This window comes from Condylostylus longicornis, unplaced genomic scaffold, assembly GCF_029603195.1.
Source record: "Condylostylus longicornis isolate FDR11 unplaced genomic scaffold, ASM2960319v2 ptg000160l, whole genome shotgun sequence".
Classification (NCBI taxonomy): Eukaryota; Metazoa; Arthropoda; class Insecta; order Diptera; family Dolichopodidae; genus Condylostylus; species Condylostylus longicornis.
In genome coordinates, this window is record NW_026578128.1 from 585,949 (window position 1) to 608,921 (window position 22,973).

The 22,973-nt window shown below is 24.6% G+C and overlaps 1 protein-coding gene across 1 annotated transcript in view; it reads left to right on the plus strand.

The window, feature by feature from the left end:
- The window catches only part of LOC129616036 (roundabout homolog 2), a 149,408-nt gene that overhangs the window by 4,092 nt on the left and 122,343 nt on the right, over nt 1-22,973 (plus strand). The window contains exons 2-3 of the mRNA XM_055531470.1: nt 11,567-11,688; nt 16,246-16,432. Of these exons, the coding sequence (XP_055387445.1) occupies nt 11,567-11,688; nt 16,246-16,432 (309 nt within the window). The remainder of the gene's footprint in view (nt 1-11,566; nt 11,689-16,245; nt 16,433-22,973) is intronic.

Consider the following 22,973-nt stretch of genomic DNA (forward strand, 5'->3'; position numbering starts at 1 on the left):
TTAAAGTCTTGCATATTTTCGAACAATATTCTCTTTAATTCGTTGTTCAGAAAATTTCTGTTATACATAATTTTTATACGTTAATTTTAATTTCTGCTCAAACCAATTAATTATACTATTACGGTAATCAAAATTTTCATATAAAAATTTAATTACTTTATGGTTTAAATGGTATGTTCCATTTCCATATCATTTAATCATATTCAAATAATATTGAAAAGTGTGATATAACATGAAAATTTCTTGTAATACATGCACATAATAAATGAATTTTAATAATATACTTATATACGTATCGTATATAAATGTATTACGATAAATAAATTATCTTTGATTTTTAATTTATTAACCAGTTTCTTTAATAATATTACAAATTTTTTTTTCATTTTAATATATTCATTTTATTCATTTTGCTAAATAAATTTTTATCATGACACATTGAAAATTGTAAATACTAAATAAGTATGTATAAATTTGCAATGGTATACTTACTGTATACATATACTATAAAATAAATTCGTCATCACATTTGTAACTCTTGTAAATAATTACTATATGTACACATGTATGCAGATACGAGTATTATTTTATTCAATCAAAATAAATTGAATTAAGAAATTTTTTTTTCAAATTTATTATGTCTTTTGGTCTGTCAAAAACTCTTTCATAAAATAACACTTAAAATTTAATACAGAAGCTAAGTACTGTATACATATGTATGTAGCTAATAATATGTAAGATGAATATTTTGATAAAAGTGAGAAAAATTAATGCAAATTTTAATTAATCGATGACAAAATTTAAAATGACTAAAATATTGAATGTTGTAACATTTTTATAACAGTTCATATATGATAAAATTTATGATTCACTGTAAATTTTCCAAGTTGCGGTGCTCATATGCATTGCTTGCTGAATGATTTGTAGTTTTAGTAGATTTCTTATACATAATATTATGATATAGAGAAAGAATTTGTGTAAGAAAGCAAATTGATGTTGAACTTCTTAAAATTCTCATAAAAACCAGAAATATCAAATAAGTTCTTAGTAAATATTCTTGATTTATCCATCATCTTTTGCATAATTTAAAGTAAAATATACAGGTTTTTCATCATTGTTTGTAAAAATATATATGTAAGAAGTTCAATTTTAACATGAACATCATTGAATTACAGTATAAAGCAATGTGAAGAGCATTTCGTCAGCAATTTCTTCATGCCTTTGTAGCTCAATAGTTTGGACTCTCTAAATTATTAAAAATTAAATTGATAAGTTTTAGAAAAATCTCAGAAAATAAAAGATTTAAAAAGTTTGTCTATACTTATTGGTTCTTTTGACTTACTGCTAAATTTATAGTCACCCTTTAAGTAATCACTTCATCAATGTCAAATATCTACTTGTGTACTTCGAGTAACTTTTTATTGTATGAATTTTTTGGACTTTTTGTTAATATATAATGAAATATGTACACAATTCTTATTAAATTACTAAATTTATTTAGTTTTATTAAAATTACAAAAATTCCTTTAGAAATTTATTCGCTATTATTAAAAAATTAAACCCTTTCTTTGTGTTCGTTTAAAAATCAAAAGAAAAATCAATTTTGTGTACGTAGTGAAAGATGTTAAAAATTTTTATACCAGTACGAATGTATATTGGAAGGGTATAATATAATTGCCCTACCGTTTGTAATTTTAAAAAGTGAGGTATAGACATAAGTGTATATTGTCTGAGTCGATTTAATCATGCCTGTCTGTCTGTCGTAAACGGACACGCATGGTTATTGAGCTTATTTCACAAAAAATTAATTGAGCTAAGTTCATAAATGATTTGTATTAGTAAATATCGGAACCCTATTTAAATTGGATGTGATTAAAGCAGTGGTTCGGGTAGCTGACCTAAAACTTCAAAGACTATTTGGTTATATCTCGAAAATTATTAAAGCTATAATATCGAAATTTCGCACAAGCAGAAATATAATTAAAATCGTTGAAGTTCAACAAATGAAAAACCAGGAGTGCTTATGGAGCAGTGTGGTAATTAGTATATAGGACTTGAAATCATTCATTCGTATGAGTATCAAAAAGTTGACACGACCAACTCTATTCACATTCTTCCTTCTTCTGTAAAATTAAAATCTTAAATTGATCGATGTTCTAACATTATTAATATTTAGTATTTTATAATTCAATTTTACTTATGTATTTTGAAATCTCATTGAATTTGACCTAGACAAATGACTTGTTATTAATTTTTAACCCTTTTGATTTCAATTTCCTTTAAATTTTCTTTTTATTGCTGTTGGTATACACAAAGAAATTATAACAAAAGTTTTCGTTAGTAGACACAAGCTACATCAATCAAAAAATTCTTTTTAAACCTTATAATCTATATATATATATATGGAGCCCTTCAAATTCTAGACACAAAATAATATTTTCCCCTTTTGTATTCAAAATAAAAATAAAATGAAAATGTTGATGATGATGACAAAAAAAAAGGGGATAAAAATATTATTCAATCACGATTATTTAAAATCTATATTATGTTTGCATAATATACACGCGAATGTATGTTTGTACCCATCTGCATTATATACCTACTTGGAGTTTAGATTGAAACAAATCATTTCCTCATTTGCAGTTTCATTAAGCAAAATGACAAGACAGCAAACAAAACATTAAAAGGGTAAATTATATGATACTAAACTTCTCTATACAATACAGTCAAAGTTATTTTATGATATCTTAAACAAAAACAAAAGGAGAGATAAGATTGTGGAAATAAGGAGAATTTACCCAGATGTTGTGTCAGAATTATTATAACATTTTCATCTTGAATTCTCACGAACACTATAATATTATAATATTATCCAAGTCCTTATTATAGGGAGCAAAGTATAAGTAAGAACTAAAATTCAACACGCAATCTTTAAATTTAGAAAAATAATAACAATTTCCATTGCTATTCCTTTACACTTTTCAATAAGTTACAGGACAACAAAAAAAAAAATGGAAAAACAGAAAAGAGAAATTTTTTTTTTTAAACTAATCGATTATAGTTATTATCCTTTTAATACCTTTTCTTAAATTATTAGTTTTATAACATATAATATTAGTGTTTTTTTGTATACATATGTTTATTTGTAGATATATATACATGACATAATAGTTATCCAGGGGGTTTTTATGTCGAGACATTGTGCTTTCCTTAAAATTTGCTTACTCATTAATTTTATCATAAAGACGGAAATAAAAATAACGTAGAAATTGTGTTTAATGTCTACAACTTTAGGGTAATCCGTTTGAGTTGGAAATATCAATCATAACTTAGAGCAGAAATATTTTAAGAGTATAAATTTAAAAACGTATATTAGACATTTTGTATGAGAACGAATTTCTACTGACCGGGCAATCGACTATAGTCTAAATTAATCTTAGATTTATTCGTATGACTTCAAAATTGTTTTAATTACACACAGAAAATGATTTCGTGATAGCTCAATTTTTGCATGTGTGAGAGAAAAATGAGTTAGTGAGTATTATTTAATTGTTGATTGAGAATATGAGAATATTTAGTATTATAATTCATAAATCATGTTATATTTCTTATGTTAACATTACATAAACTATTTCTCATCTTAAATAAAAATGTATACAGGAAAGTGAAAAATTAAATTAAAAAATTTTAATTCAAGGTGTTGATTAAGTGCTCTAGCATACACGCAATTTTTTTTTTGATTTTGCAACTGTATGCTTGCATATTTGTATTCCATAGGTTTATATACGTCTTCAAGCAAGCACGCAATACATTCAACTGTATGATTGCATGAAATTAAGCAATCAAACAGTTTATAATTTTTTACAAATTGATTGCAATTTTTAGTTTTGCAGCTGTTTGATTGCTTATTTGTATTCCATAGCTTTGTATTCAAGCGAGCATACATGCAAACTGTATGATCGCATGCAATCAAACAGTTTGCAATTTTTTACAAATTGATTGCAATTTTTAGTTTTGCAACTGTTTGATTGCTTATTTGTATTCCATAGCTTTGTATTTAAGCGAGCATACATGCAAACTGTATGATCGCATGCAAACAAACAGGTTGTATTATTTGCAAACTGATTCCAATTTTTATTTTACACATTTTATTTGTATTGATGCAATAGTCTAGTTGCTTATATATAGCACGGAATGAATTCACAATCGAACAGTTTAGAGCCCTAAGTTCTAAATTAAAATATGTTATAAACTAAAATTTACAATTTATTATACATTTTTATATGCAATTAAGTATACTAAATTTTCCCGACTATTTTTTAAATGAAAAATAAAAATTTTTTACTATTGATTTTCACATGAAAATTTTTTTTCTCCGATTTTTGACCCTTTTTAATAAATTTTTGTTGCAAGTCAAGGGAATACCATTAAAATTAATAAATTCTTATATCCATCTAATTGTACTTTATATAATGTTATACAGAATGTCTAGTACTTGTATGCCATCGCAGTTATACATGAATTTGTTTAAATTGAAGGGAATTATGAAATATCATTCTTATGCCAAAGTATGTTGCTATACGATGATTTCTTATAAAATTTTATTTGTTTTGTATTTTATTGACTGATTTATAATGTCATGTATTTTATATGCGCGCATGTATTACAACTAATTAAGATCTTCATGTCGTTATTATTTTGGTCCTATATACTCATAATATAGAAACATATTTTGATTTTAAATGTACAGCCACTATTTTATTGATATTTCGTGATTTTTTTTTGTTAGTTCGAGAATCGCATTCGTCATTGCGCTGACAGTAAAATTATTTGGTTAAGTATATGTGTGCGTATATATAGATAAATGTAGTCATGCTATATTTTTAAACCTAAGTACTCATCCATCACACGATTATAAATTTTCGATACAATTTTTTTGTTGTTGTTTTTTTGAAACGAATCAATAATAGCACGCTATAATATAAGACACGCAATATTGATTAGGTTTTTTTTCCCTTGTTTCATTTGGTGAGGTGCTCTTCTATAATGTGTGATCTCCCGGTTTTTTTTTGAAATTTTTGTTTTATCTGGTATAAAATAGCGCTAAATGAAGAAGCAATTTCTAAACGCATTGTAGATCACCTTTATTACAAAATATAAATGAAACGCATGTGATAATTTTTGTTTTTTTAAAAATATAGAGGGGGATGTTACGAGTTCCTTTCAAATTTCAAATTCACGACATCATTTTTGAAGATAAATTAAAGATATTTTAAATTTAATTGCTTTTCATTTTTTTTTGTTAATTCTACAGTTGTGAATTTCTCATTTTCATTTTGATGAATTGATTTTTTATTTTTTTCCTCCCGATTTGGAGGTTTTTTTTTTTGTAATTTACTAATCGAATTTTAATTACTTCTAATCTTGCTATATAAAAATTTTATACTCGCATCTATTATCCTTTTTAAAAGAATGTATGAATGGTTATGGCCGATGTGCTGAACTCTTTTTTCTTTTTTTTTTGGATTCTTTTCTATAAAATCAATTTTTCTGGTAGTAATTTGGGTGGATTTTTTCTCGATTTTTTTTTTCCATAAAAAAATAAAATATTTTTTCTTTTATTTTTTTTTTGTTGATGAAATGAACGGCGAAAAAAAATTAATGATTTATCTTTTGTATGGCCACGCAGAATTAAAATTTTTTTAATGAAAAGACAAGAGCATGACGGTCGTGTTTTAGGAATTCGATTTAATAAAAATTTTAAGGAAAAAAAAATACAAAAATATATTTTGTTGAAAAAAATAAAAAATGTACAGAAAAACCCTTTTTGGTATCAAAAAAAAAAAAAAATTTGTTTTTGAATTTTTTACAAAAATTGCATTACACTGTGGTCAGATGAGTTTGAATTTAGAAAACTTCATTTTTTAGAATTTAGCGCCACTCAGAGAACTCGTTCCATAATATATCAGAGAACAGTTCCATAAATATTTTCAGCAAAAAGTCATTTATCATAACAGCGTCAAGATCTTCATTGACAATGTCACGAATTGTAGCATCGTTTTTGTAAAAATATTTACGCAAATCGCTTGAAACGATAAGCTTTTCTGGATTATACAAAGTTCGTAAGTTGGATAACAAAATTGTTCCTTCTTCATTTGCCGCCTGAATTTTATCTATTACAAAACCTGATAGGCAATAATGAGTAACTGGGGACGCTAAAAACAATATTCTGTTATTTAATTGAATGTTATATTTGTATATTAACTCTAATTATGGACTCTTTTAGGACTCAGACAGACATGGAATTTTTAGCTTTTCGACTGTTGTATTGGTTATTTATTTGTAGTATATATGCTTATACTCCAGCTAGCACACATGCAACTGTATGATAGCATGCAATTAAACAATCAAACTGTTGGTAATTATTTATAAACTGATTGCAAGTAATTTAAAATCGTTTAGTTGCGTGAATAAAAACCTACGGAATTTAAATAAGCAATCAAACAATTGCAAAACTACAAATTGCATGTTTGTCTGAACCCTTACTGAAATGATCATACCATGTTTATAAAATTTGCTTGTTAAAACCTTTAGTAATGCTAAAAAAAAATTTATGTGTACAGTTGTCACTTTATTTCGAACATTAAAATATTTTTCAAAATATTATAGGGAAATTGTTTCATTTACGTTATTTTTTTTTTGGCATGATTTTTATGTTGTATCGTGTTGTATAGGTATGAGAGAGTATGTTCGAATCGATTTGTTGTTTGTTTTATTACATTTTTTTTTACCCTGTTGTTGTTTCGGTTTGTTTTCATATTATTTAATGTGAAGATTGGAATTTAGATCAATCTGTATTTTTGTATATATAGCCGGAAAATAAGAAAAATAAAATATTTTTTCTCTCACTTTTTTTTTTTGTTTTACTCAAACTATTATTATTGAATACATACACACACAAAACACATATAAAATAAATATGTTAATTTTCAAGTCTATTTTAAAATTTATTTTGTATATTATTCGTGCACGCAATTATGTCAAAATAAAAGATTTTTCTTGTTGCTATTCTTTTTCAGTTTTAACCGACCGAAAATAAATAAAATTTAGAATGTGAGTGAGAAGAGAGCAAAAAACAAAAAAATGAAATTATTTTGTTAAGTATTTTTGGTTTTTTTCAAACCTCTATGGTAATTATAATGTAAAAAAAAATAAAAAAAAATTTCTAAATAAGTGGACAGAGAACATTTAAAAAAAAAAAAAGAAAACACGGAAAAAAAGTTTTGTTTTGCATTAATTATTGTCACTAAGGGTATTGTCCTTCTTTATTTGGAAAAATAAGGTACAAAAACAAATAAAAAATTCAAAAAAGTACCAGAAATGTTTAAACATACGAAAAAAAAATTTAAATATTTAAAAAAAGAATGCTGTATGTAGCAACACTGAAAAACACGTGAATATTAAATGATATCGCAAATTTAATATTCAAGTGGCATATGTCACAAAATGGGAATTTTTTAGGAATCAAAAAAAAAAATTTTATTTGCGAAAATTGTAGTAGGGTTTTAAATCAATTATTTCTCAAAATAGTGAACACGGCAGCGTTTATCCAATAACGAAATCCAATCTATTTGCATTAATAACTCAAAATTAAAGATTTTTAATATGCTACACTTTTCGAAATTGAGTGAAAATAACTGGTTGTAACTTTGTAATATTTTAAATTAGGCATTAACATAAATTTACCATATGATTTTAAAATTTTGTAAGTGGGTGTTTTAACAAAATTGTTAGATTTTTAAAATTCGGTATAAATTTTGATTCAATTGAAATTGCTTTTATGCTACACAAATTTTTTGATCCAATTCCAGTCAAATCTAATTTACATAATACTGAATATATTTTATTATTATACAAATAATACAAAAGATTATAGGTAACTAAATATTTTAAGCTTTTAAAAGTATTTTTTTTGGAGTATTTCTTAAATGATTTTTTGTAAAAGATATCAATTGGAGCCAGTTGTGTTTAATAATGCTGTAAAATCATCAAAGTATGACACATTTTGCGTTTGAATTTAATTCGAATAAATTATAATTTTTAAATTTATTTACTTGTACCAATTATGTGAGCATAATACGAAATTTAAATATAATAAAGGGCTTACTTAAAATTTGGTATTTGAGGCAATATTTTGCACAATATTTATTTGATAATTGTGTTCGTTTTCGTTATATTTTACTAATATATCTACCTAATTAATGAAACATAATTAAAATATAGGGTTTTAATTATAATTGTGTAATTGGAGCCTGAGAACGCTGAAATAACTGTTTCTGAACTAATTGGGCCGAAAACAAAGCAAAGAAATTAAAAATTGAAAGATTTCAGGCGAATTTAAAATTTTTAAAAAAATTGTTTGTAATCAGGAACGCGAGCTTTGTTTAAGAAACTTTTGAAGCCTATTTCGACAAATCCAATACCAATAAAATACAAAAATGTTTCTTAAAGAGCAAATACTCTGAATCTAAATTTAAAATTTTTTGTATATATTCATATTGGAGTAGGGAATCCTACTCTAGTTATTCTCAAAGATCCTTTATACTTGTAAACCGTATTCTAAACTCAGTCTGCCATACCCAATATTCAACTGTTATAAAACAAAAAGCTTTTATAATTATTCAAAAATTAGTAGTCTTCATACTAATTGTTAACATTATTTTTTATTGAATATAAAAAAAAAAATTTTTTTTTTTTTTTTAATTACCTACCATTTTTATTTATGGGGCACAAATTTTTCCAGACATTTTTCTTCTTTTTTTGTTGGAAAAACAAAATTTCGATTAATTTTTTCTAAAAAAAATATTTTTATGTTTAACGAAAGGCACAAAGCCTTTGAAAATATCATTGAGTTTTGATGTACATAGAGTTGCTTATGGTCCTTTTAAAAATAAAATTTATTTATTGACCAAATTTAACAACTTTTTTTTTTACAATTATTTTTCCTTTTTGTAATGTGCCTACTCTATATGACTCTATATTCTTTTTACTTTTATATCAATCATTTATTCCTCCAAAAGGAAAAAAAAAATAAATGTTCTTTGACTTATAAATCATCATTAATCATAGATTGAAAATAAAATGGAATTTATACATTAAAAAAAAAAAAAATAAGTAACAATAAAAGTTCAACGATACCAAACGATTTTATTGTATGGCATACATTTTACATACATGTAGTGTCTACATATATATCTACATATATATTGATTGATCACCAATGTTTATAAAATAATATTGAGTTTAATTTTAAGAAGCTTTGTGTAGTTAAGAGAGTATAAAGAGTTTTCTATTCTCAACTGACCAAAATATTTTTTTTTTTTAACAAGTCATCATTGTCTGGCCATCCTTTTTCTTTTTTTTTTTGACTTGGGTCCTCTATTCCTTAGGCCATAATTTATAAACTTTTATGTTCATAATTACATATGCGCATATGTATATACATATGTGTATATATTAATACTCGTATATGTATGTGTGTATTTAAAAAAAGAAGTTTTTCTCTTTATCGACTTGTTTTTGATAACAAATTTCAATAAATTTCGAAAAGTAAAAGAAGAAAAACAAAAAACTTAAAGAATTCTTTATCACAACCGGTCTTGTATGTCTGCACATTCATTACCTTTGAGATTTTATGTTAAATAACTGATTTAAAACTGTTTATTGTAATTGATCGATATCTGGTCTAATGTGAATGTATGAGATATAGCAGAAAATATGTGTAGTATATATAGTTAATTTGAATATTGTGGTGTTTAATTTTCCATCAAAAGAAAACTCCTTACAAAGAATTTTTTTCGATTTGAAATTTTAGAATTTACAAGTATATAGCATAATATGCACAAAATATGTACGTATGTGCCATAAGATTTCTCACAATTCGTAAAAAATTTTATAGTTTCAAAGCTCTTAATCAATTCTACATTATTTAATACAGTATAACAGATGACATTGGAGACAATTGCTTAAATGATTGTAATACAAATACCGCGTATACGCACATTTTTATTTTATACATAAATTTTCAGTTGACTGTTAAAGAAATTCATTTTCGTGATTATAAACGAGGGTGATTTGAAAATTATCATTGATGCTCGTTATATCAAGGACACAATACTTTAGTAGGGTGTTACCAAGGAATTATTTTTGAAATAGAACCAACAATTTTGTTTAAAATAATACGATATATTTAATAAATCATTAATTTTTTGTTGAAAATTGTATATGTACTTAATTTTAGAGCTTTCAATACTCATCCACCTTTTTTAAGGATTAAATTATTTCAAAGAGTACTTAAATTTTGAGATTTTAAGTAAATTAACTATTATACCTTTAATTTTATATAATATAATGTAACGATTCCGAGTTACGACTACAATGAAACGAGTGGAAAACTAAAGGAGTGAAAAGGCAAAAAAGTGCGACTAAAATTAAATAAAAGAAAAAAAAAAACAAATTTCCATCAAATCTTCATCAAATTATATTCCAAATATTTATTTCTTCTGTCTATAAGACGAACTATATAAAAGACAAATTTTATTTCATTTATAATTTAAACTTAAATCAATAAATCTTAATCAAATATTGACTTTATCTTATCTACACCGCCACTTATATTCGAATTATATTGTCTTCTACGTATATATATATAACAAAGAAAAAAAATTAAAAAATAAAACAGATTTGACAGATTTGAATAAAATATCGACTCTCATTTTGTCATCACTCAGGCCTATTTCAATCACTCACTCCTTTATATTAATCTTACACTCATATCTACGTTAAAATATTTTGATTCCTCTTCTCTTCTCTCTTTCCTTCTTCACTAACCTTTTCCACATTAAATTGTTAAAAAGAGACAATCTTCGTGCATTAAAATTCGTTTTTATCGCGCTCTCAAAATGCGTTCAATTTGTTTGTGCTGCACACACATTTATACTGTACAGTATGCAGTGTATATAAGGAAATAAAAATGCTCTCAAAAATCTACCTCAATTTATTGTTTCAGTTTTTTTTTTTTTTTGATTCTTTGTAAATATTTTTTTATTATTTAAGAGTAAATGAAATTATCTCACCTCTTGTTGTGTAAAGTAAACTCTCCACTGACAGTGAGTGAGTTTTTGTTCTTGTCTCTGTATACCTAAAGGAGAAAATTAGTTTTCTGTTTTTCTTTTCAAATTTTGTTTTTTCCTTTTGTAACTTTATTTCATTTTCCCTTTTTTTCTTTTTTTTTAATCATCCTCATCAGTCATGTTTCCAAAATCCAATCTCATTTTTTCTTTTGCTGTTTTAGAAAAATAAAAGATTACAATGCAAACAAAAAATAAAAGAAAAGCAAAAAAAAAAAAAAAATAACTAAAATGAAAAATTTGTTTTGATTATAATTTTTTTTTTCTCATTTTTTCCTGTATAAAAAATAAAAATAATTTTTCTAAAAAAAAAAAAATATTTTTCTAATTTTACGTTTTTCTCTTGTTTCTTTTTTTTTTAATCCACTAAATCGCAGCTCAACTACGTTCACCAAGAATAACAGAACATCCAAGTGATATAGTCGTACCAAAAAATGAGCCTGTCACATTGAATTGTAAAGCTGAAGGCAAACCGGAACCAACAATTGAATGGTTTAAGGTAAGTCAAAATAAATTATAGAAAAAACAAAAATGCTAAAATAACAAAAAAGAAAATGAAAAAAAATTTTTATTGAAATCCTTCAAATTATATATCACAGTTAAAACACAAAAAAATCCCAAAATAATAACAACGGGAATATAGAGAAAAAAATGTCCTTAAAATCCTTGGGGAATGATTTTTTTTTATATGTATAGAATGTATAGAAACGCCTAGATTAATTATGATAATGGCGAAGAATATTTTTAAGCAGAATAAGTGTGCTGTAATTTGAGAATAATGCTTTTAACCGCTGTGCAATACCGATTTTAAGGTTTTTCTTTATAAATTATAAATGTTTAATAATAAATGCTTCTACTGCCAACCAATAAATTTCGGACAATCGTGTTTTAAGATCGTAGTTGAAAAATTTTTATTATTTTATTGAATTCAGCTGAATTCAATGAATTTAGAGTTTTAAGCTATTTATATAACACTATAAAATTTTAAGCTCAAAAACACTTTAATAAAAAGCAGGCATAAAAGAAAATTACATTTATATCGAACATTTGCGAGGAAATTTCTTCATATACCTGTACAATATTCGGGAATTTGATGTTACGTATCATTTATTAGAACCTACATCAAATAGAAACTACAGCAATCATTCATTAGAACCTATAGGAATTATTTCAAATTCTAGTATACAGCATCGCGACTACTATAACAGAATGTTCAATTATTTCACTCAAAATCGGAATACGTAAGCTATAACTGGAAAAGTTTTTGGTAAAATTCGTGAAAATTGCAAGTTTAAGAATCGTTATTGCTACTGTGTAATTAGTCTGCTTTTGTAATCAAGTTGCCTGTTTTGTAATCAAATAAATCTATATTGTTTTTACATTTTCTAAACAGACTGTACAAATTCTTACAACTAAACAAAATTTGCACAATAAAATGATAAATAAAAGTTAAAAACAGGACAGAAATACAAAAAAAAAAACAGAAAAGAAAACTTAAGACGAGGAAATAAAATAAATTTGGTAAATAAATCCTTGAAGCATTAAATTGTTTACTTTGTTTTGATGTATCGTAATGTTCTTCTTCTTTCCTCCTTCAATACATAGAGTATTCACTTTACTTTCTCTTTTTAATATTGGAAAAAAAGAAGCACAATAAAAAATAATTGAAATAGAAATGAAGACAAAAAAAAAAAAATAAAGAAATTCAAAAATAAAATCTGAAATGAAATTTACTTTTAAAAACAATTCTTTTAAAAAAAAAAACAACAAAAAAACCAAACAAACACACCAAAAATTGAAATGCGAAATAATTTTTCGTCCTTGAATGAAAATTACTTTAGACTACCTATATACGAGTATACAAAAAGTGGAGGTACGTACATTGTTGTTTTTTCGTTATATTTTAATATTTTTAGTTTACTTTTATGGAATCAAGTATACCACATACACATACACATTGGCTTAGCATGAAACTGAAATGAAAATTCTAATAATTTTTTAAAGGTGAACCTGAACATGCCGTTATTGTAATTTGACTTTACTTTATTCTATAATTTTGCATTTTTTTCTTTTGATTTTTAAGAATTCACATTTTTTATAAAGAATTTCTATGGGTTTGAGAAATAAATGGAATTTTAATATTTTTATAACAGTGATGCATAAACAGAAAAAAAAATTTTTTTAATTTTTTGAAATTGTCGAATTTTTTTTTAGATTTATGAAAAAATTCGCCTAACAGTATGCTAAAATTTGAATTTATCGAATTAAACTAAAAATATTAAAGTAACAAAAAAATTCTCAAAATGCATAAGGTAATTTTTGCCCCACATTTGTTTCAAATACACTATTCAGCTTTAAAAATCAAAATTCTTTGTATGCCATCGTACAAAATCGGTTTATTAACTCGGTACAATTTAATGGATTTTTATGATTTTACTGGCACATCTTAATGAAAATCTGCAATTTATGAATTGTAAGTCCACAATTTAAGAATTGAATTCAAATTCAATTTTGAATTTGAATTCAAACAAATTCTCCAACTTTTAGAGTACAAATTGACTCGGTATTAGGTTAATTTCAATTTATCTGTTTAAAGACAATTCTGATCCATTGTTACCCATTATTACCCATTTTTTTCTACATTGAAGTTATTTAAATACAAATATAATATGTTCTCATTTGGTGGGAAATCAGAATTTTTAATTTTCAAATCATTTTTTTCACTTAAAGAAATTTTTTTTCTTAAATTTTATATTTTATTAAAATAATAAGGATATCAAAATTTAAAGTACCTAATATTTAATTTTAACATTTTTGTGTATATTAAATTCCTTGAAAATTTATATTTATGTACCATAATAAATTACAAAAAAAAGAAGATTTTTATAAAAACTGAAACTTAAGCTTCTTTTAAATTTCATTTTCATTCATTTGAACTTTGAATTTCAACAACGATATAGAAAAATGTAGAAGTCATTGCAATAATAATTCTATTGACCCTTGAAGAATTTCGTACTGTTCGGAATAAAATTTTTTTAATATTTAAGGCTTATATCTTGTTATTTTAACCAATACTTATTACGGGTCATTCAGTGATTTTGAATAAATTACATTACAATACAATCATTTATAATTGAGTATTTCAATGTCCATAAGAATATTATCAGGATCTATAACAATGACGTAATTTAATATGCTGCCATATTATACTCTCAAATTTGATGAGAAAGAAAATGTTTTTTCTTATAAATGTAGAGAATTTTTATTTCATCAATTTTACGATCTCAATTTTTAAAAATTTTTTATTTCTAGCTATAAAATTAAAAAAAAAAAAAATCAAAAATTCCAAAATTTCCCGAATTTATTTTTACGCTAATCGTATACTCTATTTTAGGAATCTATTTTAGAATACCTTTGTATTTATAAACTTAATTTTTATAACAAAATAATAAAGAAAAATTTTACGACAAATTAATTATATAGCTGTTTTTTTTATTATTTGTAATAATAAAGGATTTTTATAAAATTTTTTGACCGTAAATTTTTAATAAAATTTTACAGCATTTTAATTCCATTACTTATTCATCGTAATACCCCATAAATATGCAATATTTTCTATAAATAAATATTTTTAAGATTACCACTAGCTACATACAATATTATTGTTAATTTTAAATAATAAAAATGTTATTTTAAATTTTTTAATTGTTATCCCGAAATTAATGAAATTTACATGAAATTTTAAATCGTAAAAAATGAAATTTTAAAATTTAAAAAAAATGAATAAAAAATTTTTTTTTTTAATTTCTAAATAGCTAGCTGGGTATGTAAGATATTTGAAAATATAAAAAACAAATCCTCAATTAATTGACCATTTCGTTTTTCAATTTTAAAAATACATAATTGAAAAAAAATCACTAGATATGCATAAATAGCTTAAAAAATTTAATTCTCTGCAAGACAATGTTAAAAGCCCTGTTAGTATTTACTAAAGGAAAACTTAAAAAAAAAAAACAGAAAATATAGAATATAATAAATCATTTGTGAAAATTTGGTGAACTTAGCTCAATTAGTTTTTGTGTTATCGTTGGGACGAATGAACGGACGGACGGACAGACGGACAGACAAAGCTAAATCGACTCAGAATTCGACGCTGATCAAAAACATATACTTGAGTCTATATCTAAGACTATTATTTCTCAGCGTAAAAAACGGTAAGGAAAATTTAGTATACACTTCGAACATACGTTCGTACGGGTATTAAAAATTATTGGTGTTCAAAATTTTTGACACTGGAAATTGTTTTCTCTAAAAAGATCTCTTCCGTTTTCATTCTAACTCAATACATTTTTATGTTCTAAGTTTCAGGTTTTCCATTTTTATACCCAAATGGTTAAAATTCTTCATTCGTCCCTTTTCTCAAAGACTATTAAAAAAACCAAAATTTTAATACAAAAGTAGAGTGTCCATTTTTTTTTGTTTTTTTTTTTTTGCATTGTCTCACCCTACTCTACGGTTATTATCCTATAAACTTAAAATGTACATATAAAATGAAAGCATTTGGTTTCCTCCCCAATAAAAAGAACAAATAAAGTTCGAATAACTTCAATATTATAAAACCGTTTTAAATAAAAAAATAAAAAATAAAAAAATTAAATAAACTAATAAATCTTTTTTTTCTCTCTTTTCTTATTTTTTGCAATTTTCTTCAACTTTCTTATACAATACAATGAAAATATTTTGCAACGCGCCTAACACACACAAAAAAAAATTTTGGAATGTTGCAAAAAAAATCCTGGACAAAAACCATAAAATCAACAAAAAAAAAATTGTTTTTCTTGTTTTGTGGCAATTTTTACAATTAAAACAACGCCAACTTAACAATACAAATGGTATTACACCATATACAAATACCGTTATTTCTAACTGTATATAAATCAACCCGTTATAAAATAACAAAAATGTAATATAAACTTTGAAAAAAACATTAAAAATTGTAACAAAAACAACGAAAATAACAACCAAAATACAACAAAAAACAACAAAAAAAAAAAAGGATGGCGAGCCAGTAAAGACAAGCCCCAATGATAATAAATCTCATCGCGTTTTATTACCATCCGGATCTTTATTTTTTCTAAGAACTGTTCATGGTAAAAAAGAACAAGATGGTGGAGTTTATTGGTGTGTTGCAAAAAATAAAGCTGGTAAAGTCAACAGTCGTAATGCTACGCTTCAAATAGCAGGTGAGTAATTTTTTTTTTCTCTTTTTATATTTTTATATTATTATTATTCTGTTTTCATTTCTTGAAAAAATAAATGAAAAAAAAATGTTTTTTTTTTTGATATTTTTATTGTATAAACACTATAACTTGTATAGAAGCTATAGAAAATAAAAAGAATTCATTATTAACTTGAGAATTGTATAGAAAAAGAGTTAAGAACATTTGAATAGGGTTAGATTATTTCATAAATTTTTATCGGAGAACTTTGCTAATACTGTTTATTAAACACAACTATTTGAACATGGTTAAAGTAATTTCTAAGTTTATGCTTTGACATATGTACGCTTACAGAAAAAAGTGTGAAAACATCGGGTACGTGTATTATCTATTTTACGGTATTCCTTAATGAAAATGGATGAGTTTTATTTGCCTATGTTCTAATTGAGAAAAATGAGAGCTAAAATATTATATGATGAGTTGTTTTCCTTATTTTTTCTAAAAAATTTCGGAGATAATGATCAAATTTCAATTATTCTCAGTTCTGATTTGGATGGCGAAAAATTCGACCTATATTTTAAAATTTTTATATAACTTGATATTAAGAAGTAATATGCTTGTTTAAATTAATTCATCTTATTTAGAGAATTTCATGAGAGAAATTGAGATATTTAGTCAAAATAATGAGAAATTTAATAAAGGAATGAGCTAAAAATCAAATTAATATGATGAGAATTAGAACGCTCCCATAATATCTCTCAATATTTTTTCTTCCCCGATGAGTAAATAATGATGTCAACAATTTAAATCGGTATATAAGTTGATTTACTTTCTCATTTCTGCTATATAATTTGATTACTTTTATGAGTATGGCTCCAAAATTATAGAATTTTAGATTTTGAGAGCACCTACATCTAATCTTATGTACTTTGAGAGCACCTAATGTAAATCTAATGTATTTATGCTTACCTATATGCTTCACAATAAATTTCTGCTTGTTTGCATTTGCTTCAATAAATGTTTTCCTTCATCATACAGTCTTGTCCTTTACTTTCATGTCTTAGCTAAAATAAAATGATTTTAATGTTACTATTCTATTTCAATTGCAGAGACTGTAGTAAATTTTGAAATCCTTATTTTTTTTGGTTCTGGTTTAAAATATTTCAAAGTCGACAGGAGTAAAGAAGAAAATTGGAATTTATTTTTTCTTTTTTTTTTTTTTTAAATCCTTTTATTGACTTTTTACTTTAACTTAGATTTTCTTTTAGTTGTTCTTTTAGTTTTTTGTTATTTCTTTGAAATTATGTAGGTATAAAAATAACAGTATGTAATTGTATAAAAAATTTTTTGTTCTGACGGCTACTTTTTGATTCCGGTTATCTTTTCTTTTGGAAAAAAGATAATATTTGCGATATATATATATATTTGTTTTTCGTTATTAAGACGTTGTCATATTAATAAGTAGCTGAATATTTGAGCGAAATGTTGGAAGGAATTGAGTTTCGTTTTAAGATCTGTTATAGCAAAGGTGCAATTATTTGAGATTCTATTTCAAAAATTTTACCAGTTGTATCCGGTTTTTAATCAATTGTATATTAAACACCAAAATATTATCAACAAAATCTCCAAATAAAACTTTAATAAAATTAATTTTTCGAGCCATACTTGAATGTTCTATTTCGGTGTTTTTTTGCGGGATTTAAATATTTGAAAGTGAATTTTATTTCAAGAAAATATGTTTGAAAGATTTAAGGCTTTCTAAGCGGAACTTTTTTTAAAATAAACCTTAAAATAAGAGTATAGTTGCGGAGTAGACACTAGCTTCCATATCTATACCAAAAATTATAGGATTTTGAGTGTTTTTTGAAGTTTTTCATGTACCTAAGTATTATATTTGAGTGAGATAAAATCTAAAAACGTATAACAAGGACCATATTTGGAAATATCCTTAGCATAATATATCCATGTAATGCTCAGTAACATTAGTATGTACAATATATACACGGTCTATGTATTGAATAAATTGTTTTCTATTCAAACAAAAAATTTATGTAGGCACCTAGGTACAATATTATTTTTCAAATTTCTACTATTCCTGTACTCTCATACAAAATCAAAATAATATAAAAGGTACCCAGACATTCGCCGCTATTCTTATCTTTTGATTCCATTTTTTAACTTTTTGGTTTAAAATTTCAAAAAAAAGTAAAAAATTATTTTTTATTTTTCATATTTTTTTTTTAATTTTTCTTTTCATTGTACTCAAATTTTTTCATTCATGTTATACCTAGCGAATTACTTGAAATAAGGATACTTTTACATCTTTTTTATTGAAGAAATAATTTTTTTTTGTAATTCATATTGGATATTACAAGAATATAACGAGTGGAGTTAAACACGGCAATAACCGGGAAAAGGACAAAAATAAAGAAAAAATTTTCGCATTTATTTCCACTATAGGACTGTTAAGCAGCATTCATAATTTTATGTATAATTTGTATGCAAGGATTATCTACAAAAAAACACAAAAATTGAAAATTATGTAAAATTAAAATGAAAATTTTTATTTAAGAGTAGATAATTATTTTTTTTTGTATGATTTAATTATATTTCTAGTAAAAAAAAAATAAGAGGAGCATCAAAATAGAATAAAGAAATAAAATTTTAATTTGGTATGAAAATTTGACCTTTAGAGAGGATCTTTAAATAATTAAGAAATTAACAAATTAAAATGTTTTGAGAGAAAATTATCATTAACTTATTTGAATTGCATATAATTTTTTTAAAGTAAAAGTAAAATGGAACGATAAAAGTTCAGAAGAATTCGACAATATGCAAATTTAATGTTTTGGTAGTAAAACTTTTATAGAATGTTATTTTAACGATCCTGGAGTAGGTAATTAGGAAATAGCTGCTGAGAAATTCATAGTTTCTAAAATAAAATATTTTCTTTTGAAAATAAAACCCGAATTAACATTAGTGTGTACAATCAATAACGACTATCATAATTATTTAATATTGCATACATTTAGGAGAAAATTTAAAATGAAAACTTGGAAAAAAATTGCAATAACAAAAAAAAAAATTTAAATTTGATTTCCGATGAATTCCTAAAAATATTTCAAAGATTTCATGATAATAGGCTGTTGCAAAAATATTTTTGGAGATATTTAAAAAGAACTTTTGGAAAACTTTAAACGCGTTTTCTGCCTAAACCAGAAGAGATAGAGCAATTTTAAGTGTTTTTTGTGATCACTGAGAGTGCACAGGTTCTGCCAATATATGATAATAGGCTACAACAAAAATATTTTCGGAGATATTTAAAAAGAACTTTTGGAAAACTTTAAACGCGTTTTCTGCCCAAAACTAGAAGAGATAGAGCGATTCTAAGTGTTTTTCGTAATCAATAGGAACTCACACATTTTTTATTTCAAATTTGTAGTTCTTTTATTTTCATAATACAAAATATTATTTTTCCATTATAATAAATGCAATAATCCAAATAAAATTTCCGAATTAAAAGTATTTTTTGTAGATATTCTATTATTTTAGATTCAAATTAAGAATACCATTAAGAAAAAATAATGTTAAATCCATTTTGTTGTTGTTTTTCCTAAAATATTCACGTTTCTTGCATTAAAAGATTGCATTCTTTGTCTTTTCTCTTACATGAAAATGAAATTCTTAATTTTTTTCTTGTTGCATTTTCTATTTTTTTAAATTTTCTATTACTCTGAATTCCCAAATAAATGGGAAAAACTATTTTAATTCAATTTAAATACCATTTTTTTTTTCATCTTAATTCAAATGGTTTATTACTTGGAGAGGTTAAAAGTATTTTAATCCAGAAAATTTATGTTCACCACCTTGATGCTTTTGTTGCCATTCGTGTTTTTCTTTTATTTTTGTTTTCTTTTGTTTGTTTTTTAAGGTCTTTATGGTTATATAATAAATTTTTTTAAAGATACTAAAAAAAATTTTCAATTCTTTAATCTTTTTCTTTAGAATAACAAAATAATTTTGATTTTTTCTTAAAAGAATTAAAATTGTTTAAGAAAAACCTCAAGTAATTTTGTGGAAACTAAAATAATTAAAAAATTTTTAAATCTTTATGAAATAAAGAAAATTAAATTACAAAATGAATTAAATTTGAGAAATTAAGAAAACCCAAATAATTTTAAAAATTAAATTGCAATAGAAATTATTGCATTTTTTCAGGAATATTTCCTGCAGATTGTAAAATAGCAGTTATTACAGTTGAAAAAATTCTTTAAATGAATAGTAAATTAAAGTTTGTTTTATTAATTTTACTAACAATTTGGTTGAAATTATTTTTTCTTTTGAAAATCTCATCTTTTCGTCAAAAATAAATTGTTTTTAATGCCTTAAGTTATAATTTAGGGAATAGAATTTAAAATTTGCTTTCAATATTATGAATCCATAGTAGTTATGTTTGTTAATCCTGAAATCATTTGAATAAGAAAATCTTTTGCATAGGCTGCATAAATTAAAAACAATTCCATATATAATTTTATCGAACCTAAATAAAAATTTTATAAATTCACAGAACATGTCTAAAGTGAAATGAACATCTTACATTTTTTGATAGAATAACTATTAATTATATAGTGTTAAGATTTAATTAAGAAAATCAGTTTAGAATCGGAGCGTTAATTATTGTATAAAATATTTGTCAATTTCTGCAACAATTGATTTTAAATTGTGCGAAGTGATGCGAAATGGTGCAAAATGGTGCAAAGTGGTGCAAAATGGTGCAAAGTGGTGCAAAGTGGTGCAAAGTGATGCAAAATAAAGTGAATTATTGTTAACTCCATATAAAACATGAAGATAGAAACCTGCATTTTCACACAAATCGATCTTTGCCGGAAATATGTATTTCTTTGTAGAAAAATTATTCGTTTCCCCCTTTTAACTTGTTTTGACTCAATAAAATACAATTTTTCTTAGCAAATGTTTTTAGTTGTTAAAGAGACATGTGCTCATTTGCTAACCCTATTGATTTGATTTGTACCTAGCATGAAATTGTTATACTATAAGTTGATTATAAATTATACAAATAGAGCACCGTGACCACCATATAAGGAACTATTGTGCCTCAACACCTGGTGTGGGATACGTCAGTATAACATCCCCTTCAGAACCAGCCCCTGATAAATTTGTATAATTTAAATGGTTAGGCGAACCGAAGCTCCTTAGTGAGTACGCAGTTCCTCAATTGTTTATTATTTTAAAAAATCAATGTTAGTCATTGATTTTTTAAAATAATAAACAATGTGAATTTCTTTGAGAGAAAAATTGAATAGTATCCACTTTTCCTCAAGAGATGCATCACTTTTGATGGGAAGACCATAAACAACACTTTGAAATTTAAAAAATTTCATTATTTTCCATACTTAGTTACCGAAAAATAAAAGGTTGTTTACTTGCAAAATTTAGGTAAACTATACCTTAAATTATTAAAGTCAAGTTTGCACCCCACTTTCGCTGACTACAATTTCAATTAACACTCTTGTTGAAAAATTTGTAATACATACGTCATATTTTTGCAAACTCACAGTAAGTCAAACTCAACTACATTCATCAAAAAAAAAATATCAGAGGAAATCGTTTTAATATTTTTGTGTTTTTGGAGAATTTTTTATAACTTCTTTTTACTTTTAATCAAAATTTTGTTCTGCTGTCTGTGTGCCATACAACATATACACATTATAAATATTACATAGACTATATTATTAAAAAATATTTTCACAGCTAATTTTCAGCTTTAAAATTTTTCAATTTAAATAGAAGAATAAGAAAAAAGAGCGAAAAAACATATTTTCCTTTAGAATTTTATTTTGATTCTTTGCCTGTTTTTTTCTTAAAAAATGAAAAAAAAATTTACTACTTAAATGTAAAATGCTTTCAACCTCGACATTTTTAGCTTCTTAGTTGAAAAAGCATAAGAAACCAAAAAAAATAAAAAATAAATTACATTTCTTGTACCGTGTAACACACACATGAATGCATGTAAGGTTTTACATATAAGGCACGCATAATTTACGCAATTTTTTTTTTATTTTTTTTTTCTTTTGATATAAAAGAAGAAGAAGAGCGCGTGGACCGTATTAATGTTGTTTTTGGCTCATGGCAAAAATATAAGAAATAAGTTAAAATAAATGGAAAACAAGAAAAAAAAATTTCAAATAATTTATTCCCCGCTTTTATTTATTATATAATTTCCTTTTCTAGATATATTATAGGAACGCACAGAGTGATAAGGTGTAAAATTTTTAAAAGTCTATAAATGGCTATAAATTAATGAGTTTATGAGTAGAATCAGAAAGACCGTGATTTCAGTACTTCTTTCTGTTTTTTGAATTGCAGTATTTTATTTTTATTTTCCTAGATTCGGGAAGAAAGGGGAGAGCGGACTGCTTAATAACGAGCGAACGAAGAGTCATTATTAGTCAAAATTTAGGAAAATCAGTGAAAATATGGTAGGCACGCAGGACAAACAAGAAATATTCTGCTTTGTGAAAAGCGATGTGTTAGTCTTTAGGAA